The sequence below is a fragment of the Protopterus annectens genome, chromosome 2.part0 (genome assembly GCF_019279795.1).
Source record: "Protopterus annectens isolate FY-2018-M chromosome 2.part0, PAN1.0, whole genome shotgun sequence".
NCBI classification, from domain to species: domain Eukaryota; kingdom Metazoa; phylum Chordata; order Ceratodontiformes; family Protopteridae; genus Protopterus; species Protopterus annectens.
The window spans coordinates 321,619,906-321,633,565 of record NC_056728.1 but is presented as its reverse complement, the minus strand read 5'-3'; the positions used below and the strand labels follow the sequence as shown (position 1 = coordinate 321,633,565).

The following is a 13,660-nucleotide window of genomic DNA, read 5'->3' as shown; positions in this document are numbered from 1 at the left end:
TCTCTGGTCCTTGTGGCAGAACCTGAGAAGTGGCTGAAAAGTTTCATTACAAATACTTCCACATCGTACGGTAGTTGTGCTGCAGTGTTTTGGCTACATTGTGAATGATGTGGGCAACACAGTTAGCCTTCTGGAGTGATGGGCACTTTTCTTTTAATCTGGTATACACACCAGATTTCTTCCCATAGTTCACACTGGCATTATCAGCCCCATATGCTGAAATGCTGTTCCAGGGCAAGGAGTGCCATTCCATAATGTTTGTAATTTGCTGTGATATGGCCTGTGCAGAGTCATCAGGGTCTTCACAGAAGTCCAAAAGACCATTCACCACCCCTTCTTCTTTAGAAAAATAACTCACAAGTGGAAATAATTTTATGTTCCCCTTGTTGGAAGCATCTGATGAAATTGCAAATGAAGTGCCTGGTTTTTGAAAGTCATGAGTGCGGTCCCAAAACATTTTTGACTATGGCTTCAGCCTTGGTTCTTCCACAAGATAGTTTCTTTGCAATGTCTGAGTCACCGTACAACTGGCTAGCCAACTTTATGGCACAGTCCAAGCTGTTATAGGAAATATTGTGCTTAACAGCATGGAACACCTCAGAGGCTTCTGCTGCAATGATCCTAAGTCCTGGTCCCTCAATGTTTGTGTTCCTTGCCCACTTTGTCATCAGGTGACTGGATTTAGCTTGAAGAATAGTAGACTTACATTGTTCAGTTGCCTCATGTCGTGTGACATAATTTCTTCCACCATGGGTCACTAGAGATTCTCTGTTGCAGTACCTGCAGAATGCTTTGACATCACTGCATCTCTTGATCCAGTCGAATTCCGTTTTCCAAACGTCCTGGCACTTGCACATTCTTTTGTTGCTGGTTGACTGCGATGAAGCTGCTGCTCTCTTCATTCTTCAATCTGTACTTACCTGATACGCAACATATTTAGCAAAACTGTGTTAGTAGTTAACGAATTAACTGGCTAGAAACACTGGCACATGAAAGAACTGGCTAGAAACACTGGCACATGAAATCATTGGTTTGAAAAAGACTGGCACCCGATATCATAAAAACATTGGCATATAAAACATGAAGCAGCTTAACGTCCTTTGATATAGATTCAGTAACGTCCTGAGCATGAACTGGCCTTGGCTCTAGATGATTGCCACTGTTAAACGTCCCAACGACCCCATGCAAAAATGGGAAAAAGGGGTTTTAGATGGATGAATACAGACACTGGCTTGAAAAACATTGGCATACAAAAGAACTGGCTTGAAAAACATTGGCATACAAAAGAACTGGCTTGAAAAACATTGGCATGCGAAAGAACTGGCGAATGGTGCAGAAAAGAACATTACAAGCCATTTGAAAAAGGTAATAGTAAAATGAGGTAACGTAGGCAGCATTTTGGCCGTTGAAAACTTTGACATTAACACAGCTCGTAGAAAACAAAATGCATTATTTTTACCGCTGAACATAACCCCACCCCACCCCTCCAGAAAATAAAGTTACACATTTTCACTGTACCAAAAAACACTAAAATGAGAATGCACAGAGGATACCATAGACCTGATTTAGCTTTTGCTCACAGCAGTTAAAAGAAATAAATATATAGCACTAATTTACACAGCACAATGATCTACTAATGAACATGCCTAACGGCAGCACTGTCAGATTATAATGAAAGCAGTACATTGTAAATTTATTAAAGACATCACTAAAAACAAAAAATACAGACTTGCTACTTAAAAAAGCAAACTATCCAGTAACAATGACATGGTTTAGCACAATTTCAAATGCACTGCATTAACTTCTGAGTATGCATCCACAAAAAAAAAAAGGAAAAAGTCCGTAAACATTTAACTTTTAAGAATACTTCTTGAAAGAGTAGCTAAAATAAACTGCAATGTACCGCAGACTCCATGGACCCCTTTTACCTTAAAACATAGCAATTAATAGTAATTTACCTAGCACAGCAATGCAATAAACAGGCCAAAGCAAAATCAGCACCCCATATTCACACATTACAAGCAAAGCAGGACATTTTAACCTTATTAAAGGCAGCATAAAAAATAAAATGCACACATTTACACACTCAACTATAAATGAAAACAATCTTGAAACAGCTTCAGCAAGTTGGCAACATGTACCTACTAGAATAATAAATGCACTATGTTAACTATTAACATTCCCCCTCAGAAGGAAGACCTGTACCACATGCACATTGACTTGCAAAAACAGGAAAAATTACCTAAACAGTATATCCTAACTTCCTGAAAACAGCATTAATTGCACACATTTCCACACAAAAAAGGGCAAACTATGCTCGAACATTTTCTATCTGCAAACAGAAAGTACCCTGAAAAGCTATGACAATAGAAATACATCACACTACATTTATATTTAAGACTGCCTCCCACCAGAAATAAACAAAACTTCAATACACACAGTTTAGCCTTTAAAAAGTAACGCTTACCGATAATACCCCCAACAACAATCACAATTACATATACATACACACACAGGTGTTATATCTTTAAAATCTACTACTCAAAAATCTTAAAATAACCACTACACAGATTTAAATACTGCATGCTGCACCCCCATCTACCTCTAAACATTAAAAACCTAAATATAGCACAATATTCCCATTTAAAACTACTACTTGAAAGGCTCAAAATAACCACTGTACAAATTTAAATACTGTGTACTGCACCCCCATCTACCTCTAAACATTAAAAACTTAAAGCATGATATTCCCATTTTAAATAACTAAAGCCACAAAATACTATGTACTTACCACTATCACAGTCTTTACTGGACTAGCTGGCTTCCTTCCTGCTGGAACGGCTAGCTGGATGACTGGCTCTCTGTCTGCTGAGTGGCTGGGCTGGCTAGCAGGCTCCCTTGCTGGCTGGCTAGCAGACTCCCTTGCTTGCTTTTTGGCTGGCTGGCTGGCTAGCAGGCTCCCTTGCTGGCTTCTTGGCTGGCTGGCTGGCTGGCTAGTAGGCTCCCTTTCTGGCATCTTGGCTGGCTGGCTAGCAAGCTCCCTTGCTGGCTTCTTGGCTGGCTGGCTAGCTAGCAGGCTCCCTTGCTGGCTTCTTGGCTGGCTGGCTAGCTAGCAGGCTCCCTTGCTGGCTGGCTTCCTTGCTGGCTTCTTGGCTGGCTGGCTGGCTGGCTTTCTTGCTGGCTTCTTGGCTGGCTGGCTTCCTTGCTGGCTGGCTTCCTTGCTGGCTTATCTCAATCCTTTCTGATTCTGAGGTTATTAGCAGCTGTAGAGCATTCATACAAAACTGCTCTACAGCTGCGACTTTTGTAGGGCTCTTCCGACGTGACGCCTCCTTCCATCCTTGCAGCCAATTGCTGCTTGAATTACACCACCCGGACCTAACAGGGAATACCTCTAACTGCAGGTACGGGTTGGTGACGTAGCCGCATTGCCGTGGAATAACCGGAAGTATTTTCAGCTTTTCCACGGCAATTCAGCTACACTGAAAAACGGGGCTTTTAAAGTCCCACTGCCTGACAATACGGGCAAGGGGATGAAAAGGCTCAACCCATGAGTGTCCTGCTGACAACGGGATGGGTGGTAACCATATTTGCACCTTGTGTCTGTGAGATAAATACCTTAACCATTATGCCAACCCTCCCCAGCTGCATACATGCATGTTTGTGTGTTTATGTATGCCCACCCAAATGAACTGTAGATAATCTGCAGAAACATAAAGGATTAATGATTCAAAGAGTCTAAACAATAACTTATTAAGATATATACAAGTATTCTGGATATAGTCTTTTGTGTGACTTGCTTTGCTGACTAAGTCAATAGCATTTTTCTGGATCATTATAGAATCTGTCTACTGAGCTACAGAGTCACTAATGTAGGTACATCTGAAGTTCAAGCAGGAACCCACTGTATTTATGGTTGACCTGACAGTTTAGTCATAATATTGGAATAATAAATCCAACTGATATAAAAAGTTATATAAAAAAGTTAATGTTTACTTAATGTCACCTTTTTCTCCTTTTTTCTACAAAGATATAAATGAATGTGCACTAAATCCCCTCCTGTGTGCTTTCCGATGCATTAACACATATGGATCCTATGAATGTACCTGTCCGTTTGGCTATGCACTGAGAGAGGACAGAAGGATGTGTAAAGGTAAGCAATGTGACACCTATATTATATTCCAAGCAGCTAACATCCAACTTAGCTGGCTCATTAATGGGAGATACTTAGATATATGCTTAGCCACGCATTTAAGCCACTGATGAAGTAAGCCTGACTCACTCCTTATTTTAACAATTTCTTTCCACTCATTTCTCTATAAGTATAATAGTTCCCTTACACACACACACACACACACACACACACACACACACACACGCACACACACACACAGAAAACAGTGACTGAAATGCAAAGCTGCTGTACTATGTTTTCTTCTTTCTAGATTTTGATGAATGCTTTGAAGGACATCATGACTGTGACTCCAAAGGCATGATCTGTAAGAACTTGATTGGCACGTTTATGTGCATTTGTCCTCCAGGCATGGTCCGTAAGCCTGATGGAGAAGGGTGCACAGGTACGAATACTTTCCATTTCTACATAACGCATTTGTCTGTAGGTGAAATATCATATATTGAGAAGCTTTTGGAATGTGGTGGAATATCTCTGAAATATTCCAACTAGCACGAGTACTCTTCTCAAAATGTTGACATATCTTTATCTCTGCATGTTGATGAATGTATGTTACAGTGCATGTCGGCACATTGCATGGATGTTTTACTGGTGGTTGTAGAATGCATCTTAGTGCGTTATACCCAACTGAGCTATATCAAATACATTTCATACAAAAACAAAAATGAAGAAGACTTTTAAAAAATATTGCATGCAACTGCATTAACTTATTTCACGAGTTCTTTTGTGCAATCTCTAGGTATGTCAGGAGATAACTGTGCTCTCTGGTATACAGCTTGTCTCAAAGAGTTTGTTTGCAGTTCTCTAGGGATTTAATTTACGGATTTTTTTTTTTCAGATGTTAATATCCAGGAATATTGTGCATTAAAACAAGTTTTTGGAATGTACCAATGAGCGTCATGCCCGTGTATTAGTATATTACAAAAACAATCAGTAATTAAAGAAAAATGTTCATATTCATGGTAAGCTAGAGAAAGAAATTTTCATGATAGAGATTTTAAAGATGAAAAGATGTTTCAGTGAAAAAAAAGTTCTATAATAAACTCTGCTCTACAATAGTGGAACCGATGAATTTGTGAACAAACAGCTGTACTATAATACTGATGCAGTAAGATCATGCTTAACTGATTTATATGTCATCTAATACAACTTAATTACTCCCCATTAGTGGTATTTAAACTTCTAAAAGAAATATATGTATAACAATTCTGTGCTTTGTGTGTAAAAGTACCTGAGTGTGTGTGTGTGTGTGTGTGTGTGTGTGTGTGTGTGTGTGTGTGTGTGTGTGTGTGTGTGTGTGTGTGTGTGTGTGTGTGTGTGTGTGTGAGTCTGTGCATGCAAGCATGTGCATGCTGCCTTCATGTTTAGAAGTTTTTTTGTGCCTGTTATTTTAGGAAGGTAGGAAAAGTACCAACATGTATCTGTTATGGAACAAAGAACTTATGTTATGTAAAGAGTAACTGACAGTTCCTCAGATGAAAAATATATATCACATACATACATCTTAGACTGAATTACCTTTTTTGTAGTTAGCTAATAGTAGCATCACAATCATTAGCTAATACTGTGCTGTCCATGAACCAATCAGAACAAGTCTTTCATGTGGCACACCCACTGAATGTATTTGTTTATGTACTCATTTGTTCACTCAGCAGTCCTCAGCAAATTGCAATCCAACTTCTAAACCTCTTGAGGTTGGCCATATATGAGTCCAACACATTTTTGAATTATTTTCGTGTTTTTCACCCACCACCACCTCATCCACAAGAAGAATGCAGGTATCCCTTATTCTTTCTCGCATTGTCTTTTATGTACCATCTCCTACCTCCTGTTTTTGTGTATTTAAACCACTTAGACCAAAGAGGAAGACACTCTGTTCAGCTTTGTAACCATTAGTTTGCAGTAATATACCTTAAACTGTTGCTAGTAGGATTGCTCTCCACAAAGCCATATTAATAAATCAGTCATTTGGACTATTGTAGCAATTCATTATAACTTATATTATTTTACATCTGTTATGGAACAGACAAATGTTATCTTTTAGAGTGCTTTTAAAAACAGAAGGTTAGTTATCTTACAATGGAAGTTGTTAATGAGCAACTTTCCAGGCATAAGATTGCCTATAATTTGATGTATGGTGTATTATTTTATTTCTCATCTGGACTGATAGTTATTTTTAATTAAATTTTTATTTTTATTGGAAAGGACAACCGGTGAAGCACTACTTATTATGCTGATATAGTAGGGTCATGGCCCAATGTTCCAGTAAAATACATGGTTTTCTTTGACCTTAGCGTTCACTAGGTGTGGGTCATGCATGCTGAATAAGTGAGATGAAAGGTATATGTGTATTGATATTGTGTCTTTCTGTGTTCCCCAAATAGATTTTGAAGTTCTAAGGTCAGGTGACAAAGGGTTTAGTGTTGGAAACATTTGAGATAAGTAAGTCAGCTGCTCTTTAGCGTATATGAACTGTAAAGGGATGGTGTCAAAGAAAATAATAAGTAACTGCTGTCACAAGAGGGGGGATGAGAATCAAAGGGAAACATAACTTAGGGGTGAAGGGTGAAAGCCTTGCACCAGCATCTTCTTTCCTCCTGTTCTGTAGTTCTATTGAAGAAACAGTACAAAGAAGCATGAGTTCAGGTGGGTATAGAGGTAATACATTTGATTAAATACTGATTAACTCTTTAAATCCAAGTGATGCCTCAAGATGCATCTGCAGTTAACTCCTACTGATGCCTCTAGGCATCAAACATTGCTTGTTCATATTTTCATCAATAATTCCAAAACCTTGCTATGTACAAGGTTTTAAAAGACTTCATCTTAAAGCTTACATAATGGCAAACTCAACTGCATTAATATTTGGCCTCTGTTTAGTGCAGGTAAAGAGATATTGACTGTTGTTTTTATGATATTAATTTAATTTTCACTTTTTTCTAAATATCTCAACAACCAAGTGACACAGACAGAACTCCTTAACTCATATGATAGCTCTCATCTAAATGAATACAATTCTGCTGGTAATATGTGTGTCGCTTGAGTGGTTGCTGAGATATTGTAAGTTGTTTACAAAATATTACAGACATAATAGTTACTGTGTTTGCTGTGACTTATAAAATTCATTTTAAGTCCTAGAACCTAAAGAATACTGCCACTATAAAAATAGTATGTGCTGAAGGGTTTGCCATTTATACTTCTTTCATAACCCCTATGGTTCCAGAGATATGAATATTTGTTTGAAATGTGAGGACATAATTTGATTCTATCAAAAGGCTTAGGCTCCGCCCATTGGAAGTTGTGGTGCATACTTCCTGAGCTCCATTGGAGTGAATGAGTTAAACAAAAGAAACATTTTAATATATGATTGAGTAATGGGTACTAAAACAAGTTAAAGTGAAATACACTGGATTATCAAATATGTAATTATCGACAGAGATTCTCAGGTGTATTATGATGGCATAATTGAGCAAGCATTATGATAATGTAACAAAGAAGCCTGGTAGAATACTGAAATGCCTGCAAAAGGCATCACTGTTATAGAACAAAAGGTATTCAAAATACAAAATACAGTATTGTCAGCTCACTGGCACAGAAGACTTAAGCTGTCTTGCAGCATAGATGACCCAGGTTCCATTACCCGACAGAGAGATGCAGGTGTCAACAAGAAGAGGGTGAGAGTGAACGGTCAGTGCTGGCTGGTGAACCCTGAGAAAGGTAGCTGGTCTGATTGCTGCAGAAATAGTGTCCAGTGAAGAGCATGTAAGTGGCATGTAGCACTGAAATATGGGGCATATGTCTGGCTTTGAAAAGTCATTAATGGTAGGTAGCCCTTACTATACATGGCCAGAAATCTCATCTAGAGGAAGAGGTGCTCCAGGCCCCAGTGGTGATGTAGGTGCACATTTCAACTGTCAAGAGAGAGGACAGTGCATAATTAATAAATTCCCTTAGCTTTGCATCATAATGAGCTAGCCTAGAGGGGCATGATGGTCAGCTGATTCTGTAGCTTTGGGGTCAGTTATAGCTGGGAACGTCCATCCTGACACAATCAAATAGCCCTGATAGGAGATGGATTAAGCTAGACGATCAGACCATTGGGATGAAGAGGAACAAATTCACAAAAGCACTATAGGAGGTAGTTCACATCAAGCAGGGAGGTGGAAAGCACTTAAAATGTTATCCTTCTGTAAGCACAGCTTTAGAAGACCTCATCGGGAGTACTATGTACAGTTTAGAAGATCTAATTTTCACAAGGATATAAATAGAACATATGCAATACAGATGAAGGGATGAAAATGGTGCACGATAAGCCAAATAATAATAATAATAATAATTGTAAACCGGGTATGCCCACTGGCACAAAAAAATGAAAACCTGCAAGAGATTTATCTGAACAGTCTTGCAGACAGGACATTGTAAAGTATGATAGAAATACTTAGCATATTAGACTCAGGCTCAGCAAAGTTTAAGTGGTTACTTTGCTTCAGAAAGTGGTATGTAAATTCTATCATGAAAGGATGAATATTCAAAAGAAAGAACATCAAATGGTAAAAAAAGGAATCGCAAAACAATGAATGACTACTACGAGTGAAGCACTAAACGTTGACTGATCCCTTTCCCCCTACAAAAGCCATGTAGCAGTAAATCCCAGCTACAAAACTGAAATCAAATGTCTTAACAGTGGTACTGTTAAGGGAAGAGTTTTCAGTAATGTAATGTATAAAGTTAGGATTACAGACCAGTGTAGTGTTACTAAAAAATTTTCCCTAACAATATCATTAAACAATACAAAAAGACACAGAATACACACAACACAAGACATGCACAACACTGAATCTATACCCTTACCTAACCATTACTCTATCCCTAACCCATGAGCGCTTGCACATACACACCAACTGCTATAACAGTCTTGTGTATCCTCACAACCAGTACTTTTTCATTCAAACATTAATTTTTCTACAAACTCCTACTTTACTACACAGTATTAAACTAAATTCAGTCATATGCATATTTGACTTTATGAGTTACAACACACACACATACACATATATATTTGTGTGCATGTGAAGGAAGTATTTAATCTGACTGAAGCCCAGTTTTTAAAGCCCTTTTAAATAAAGTCACACTTCACTGATGTTCCAGCTTATCTGACTGCAATAATATAAAATATAGAAGACAGCAGACAACATGCCTGATGGCATTTAAAATCATTTAATTTCTAGAACATTGCTTCTAACAGAATCAAGTTCTCAAGTATTCCTTTATTTGAGAGGCATAACCCCTAAACCTCCTACTTGCATATAATGGAACAACAATTGGAGATGAAATGTGTGTAATTCCATTTTTAGCTCTGTGTGATCTTGAAATTGTCTTTTTTAAGTGGGAATATGTGAAGCTCCTTCACATTAGAGATGTAAGGGGTTTGCCCCATACAAAAATATTGTTTTATTATTGCGCTTTATTCTCAAAATGTTGTTTTAATGAGTTTATTTCTGATATTATTTTTGTCAGATGTAAGTTAATTAAAATGCACCTTCATTTGGGCTTCAGGCAAATTGAGTGTGTGTATCTGGTTTTAGTTAACTTGTCTTCAATCAGATGAAGAAGTCTGTGTGAAAAGAGACAAACAAAGCTGGAAGATATGAAACAAAAGGCAGAGTGTGATACAAGGAAGCATTTATTCAAGGAAAAGGATGTGGATGATTGAAATGACCTTCCTGAAGAAGTGGTAGCTTCAAAACACAGACAAAATGTAGCAATGCATGGGTCACTGCTACAATAACTTTTATGGTAGACACAAAAACAGAAATAAACTGTTAGGACTAGAAGTTTATCCTTTACTTTCGAAATCAACACTTATTCAGAATGTATATACTGGAATTTCAAGTCCTGGTAGTGCGGGTGGGAGAGAAATATGACATTACAAATGTGCCCTAAGAAAGAGAACAGCAGTACAAGAACTACAGTGTATCACTTACAATAAGCAAATTAAGCAACACAGGCATTTTTTATTTTTTACTTACATAAAATTATTTTAGATATACACTTTTCCTGAACATTCATTCTTTTCTGTTTCCTGGATTGTTTTTAACACACCTTTAGTGGGCGGGCAATAAAAAGACAATGTGAAAAGAAGGGATCTTAACTCATCTTTTCACAGCCTTGGCATATACAGTGACAGCTTTAAAGAAATGAGTGGGAAAAAAAACAGAGAGACTAGCAAATGGCAACACATGTGGTCAGTCCCCAGACAAAAGAATTTTTTTTAAAATGTTTCTTTGAGAACATAAATCCTCTTGAGGATCTGTTAGCACAAGTTCATACTGTACAACAAGCTGTTTGGGCCACAAAATGAAAGCAACAAGGACATTTTCCAGGATGTGGAGCTCTGCAAGTCCCTAGAATATACCAGACTGACAAACAAAACACCGTTAAATGTTATTTTTTTTCAGAGAGGCTAGATCACCCTATTGCCCCGGTACAGCAGCTTCATCTGTGCAATCTTTAATCTCTAAACAAACTAACTCAAAGGTTCCAGAAACACAAGAGCAAAGAGAAAAAAATAATGTTATGAATGTTACCTTCTGTCATTAATTTGACCTTTCTGACTGTGTCCTTACTGTAACAGAATACATCTTGAAGCAGAAGCTGGGTGAGTAATGCAGCACCATTGCAACTCTTTGTTGCAGCATGCTTTGCACTACCTTTTTCAGGTGCACAAGACACATCATAGAGTAATATTCCCAACTGTGCACGATGTATGTTAAGGTAACTCTAATTATGTAACATTTCCAGGATTACCAACTTGGTGGGACTAATATAGTTCTCTATGGTTTATCAAGTGACTAGTGACTAAATGTTTTTTTTGTATTTACTCTCACAGCAGAAGAGTCAGCCTTTCCTCGTTGTCCTGTATAGTCGAGTGCTCCTCCAGGCGTCTTCTGCAGTTACACCCTACTGCTCCTCTAGGCGTCAAATATTGATTGTTCATATTTGCATTAAAAATTCCAAAACCATGTTACTTACAAGGCACCAGGATATTTTTGTCTTGAAGCATATGTGATGGAAAACACAACTGTATTGATATTCGACCTCTCTCAATGAGTATTTTCTAGAACTCTAAGGTGATACCTTCATTTTTTAAAGGTTTAAGCCACACCCACTGCGAGTTAAAGGCATACACTCAAAAGAGCTCTACCGGAGGGAATGAGTTAATGCATTACACTTGCTGATATGACTGTTGTTTGTAGCCATCCATGCCTACAGAATCCCCTGAAAGTCTCAGTATTAGTTTTATGATATATTTGTTCACTTTACTTTGTCCAGCTTTCTGCCTTTTTACTTTTTATGTCTCTCTATGTCTGCATTAATACCCAATGACATATAAGTTGCTCACACATTGTCCAGTATAATTATAACTAATGTTATGCAGCAACAGGACAAGGTAATAGTTCTACAACAATATTGCATACTGGCAATATAACTACATTCTGATTCAATATGCTGTGCTGACTGCCCTTTCATCAGAGAACACTGATTACTGTATTTAAGTTTTCTGAATGTAAGTGATGAATTTAAGTTTTCAGCCATAAGTGATGATGTTTGAATTTATGGCATCCATTCATATCCCAGACAGTCTCTGTTCACAGATGGCACCAGCCTGTTGTAAGTCAGCGAAACACCACCATTTTGTAAGCCTGCAATGAAAAGAGAAAAAAATATTCTAGTCCTCTCACATCACAGAAAAACATCACCAGACATAAGGATTTTTTAACTACCCAGTGTGTCATTGTGTTCCTTGCTGGTACTGGCAACCCACAGAATAGCTGACAATCAGTACAAGATTTACTTCTGTTACTTTAAGATGCACTTTAGGGTGACCACTATTTTGACACTACCACATCCATGGTAAGGTATATCTAGAGCTCCTGTTCTACTTCTTCTAGCTTGTTCATACTTTATGTCTGACTCATGTCGTTTTGAGTTCTACCATTTTTGCTTCACTTCTTTTTCTTTTACAGGCAAGTAACCATCAGTAGCAGTGTGGATATTGATAAAACTCATCTGCTTATCCCCTTCAGTTATGGTATTGTCCTAATGTGCATCTTTATCTCAGTATTCACTGGGCTCTAAACCCATCCATTTTGTCAGACAGCATTAAAACTCATTTTGATTATTTAATATTACATAGTCTCCACCAGAACTTAATAACAATTACAAATCATCTTAAAAAAGTGTCATACTGTTTACTGATGGCATAGGGTGGGGGTTAGATAAATGCTCTATACCTTGGCTGACCTAAGTTTGATGTCCAAGTCTTGGTGGGCTGGATAGGAAAGGAGGATAAAAGGACTGATAATGAATCCTCTTTCCTTGTAATATTTGCATGCTTACTTCATACTGGAGAATATTGGGCTAGTAGGCATAAGATTCTGCTCAGGATGCACACAGGAGGTCATTCTGACTTAAATCTATTCCTCTACTGTGCGTGTGTGTGTATGTGCATGTGTGTGTGCGTGTGTGTGTGTGTGTGTGTGTGTGTGTGTGTGTGTGTGTGTGTGTGTGTGTGTGTGTGTGTGTCTGTAAAACGAAGCTTGCAGAATAGCAGGTAAAGGCATAATCAAAAATTCTTCTACTGGTGGGGGTGTGTCCAAGATGATAAGCAGTTAAAAGCACTGTTTTTTATATCTGCTTCATTTTAACATCTCTGATAGGATTTTTACTAAAAAAAACTCAAATAGAACATTTCAAAATGTAATGGCTGCTGAAAGATTTACTACAAAAATAACAAGTTTGAAACTCTTTTAATTGCATTTTCCTGTCAAGAAAACTAGAAATAACTAATTGCCTCAGAATGAGCCACTCTAAGGCCACTGTACAGGACAGTTCTATAAAAAAGGACATACAGGCTATAGTAAGTGACATCAGTGAGTTATCACTAAAGATAGATAAATTAGAAAACAAAATGGACAATTTCAAAGAGGAATGTAAAAAAAAAAGTTGAAGTACAGAATGAATCTCTTAAACAACAATCATCACAAAACTCGAGTATAGAAGACGCAATGTCGGATTTTGATGGAAGATTTCTTGAAAATGAGAATAACGCCGAATTTTTTCTGAAACAAAACAACTTATTCTGGAGTAAAACAGAAGACTTACTGAGTACAGATATAGAAGGAATAACATCAGGACTTACAGGATTCCTGAAAAACAAGAGGGAGACGGTATAATTCAGTTCCTTTATAGCTGGCTGCCTAAAACTCTGAACCTGCCTGAAGCTATTTCCTTTGGCACCAAAAGGAAACAACAAGCACTTTCTAACTCATCTTTAAAAGAAAACACCTTCACCAAGGTCAGTGATCGTAAGACTTTTCTCAAGTCAAGGTGATGATTTGGTCCTAAAAGCTGCATGGACTAATTAGCCAGTTAAAATTAAAGAAAATACTATAAGATTTGACAAAG

General features: G+C 37.7%; 1 protein-coding gene across 1 annotated transcript in view; it reads left to right on the top strand.

The window, feature by feature from the left end:
* FBN2 (fibrillin 2) overlaps positions 1-13,660 on the top strand; it is a 2,449,070-nt gene that overhangs the window by 2,166,517 nt on the left and 268,893 nt on the right. The window contains exons 54-55 of the mRNA XM_044060803.1: positions 4,031-4,153; positions 4,446-4,577. Coding sequence (XP_043916738.1) covers positions 4,031-4,153; positions 4,446-4,577 — 255 coding nt within the window. The remainder of the gene's footprint in view (positions 1-4,030; positions 4,154-4,445; positions 4,578-13,660) is intronic.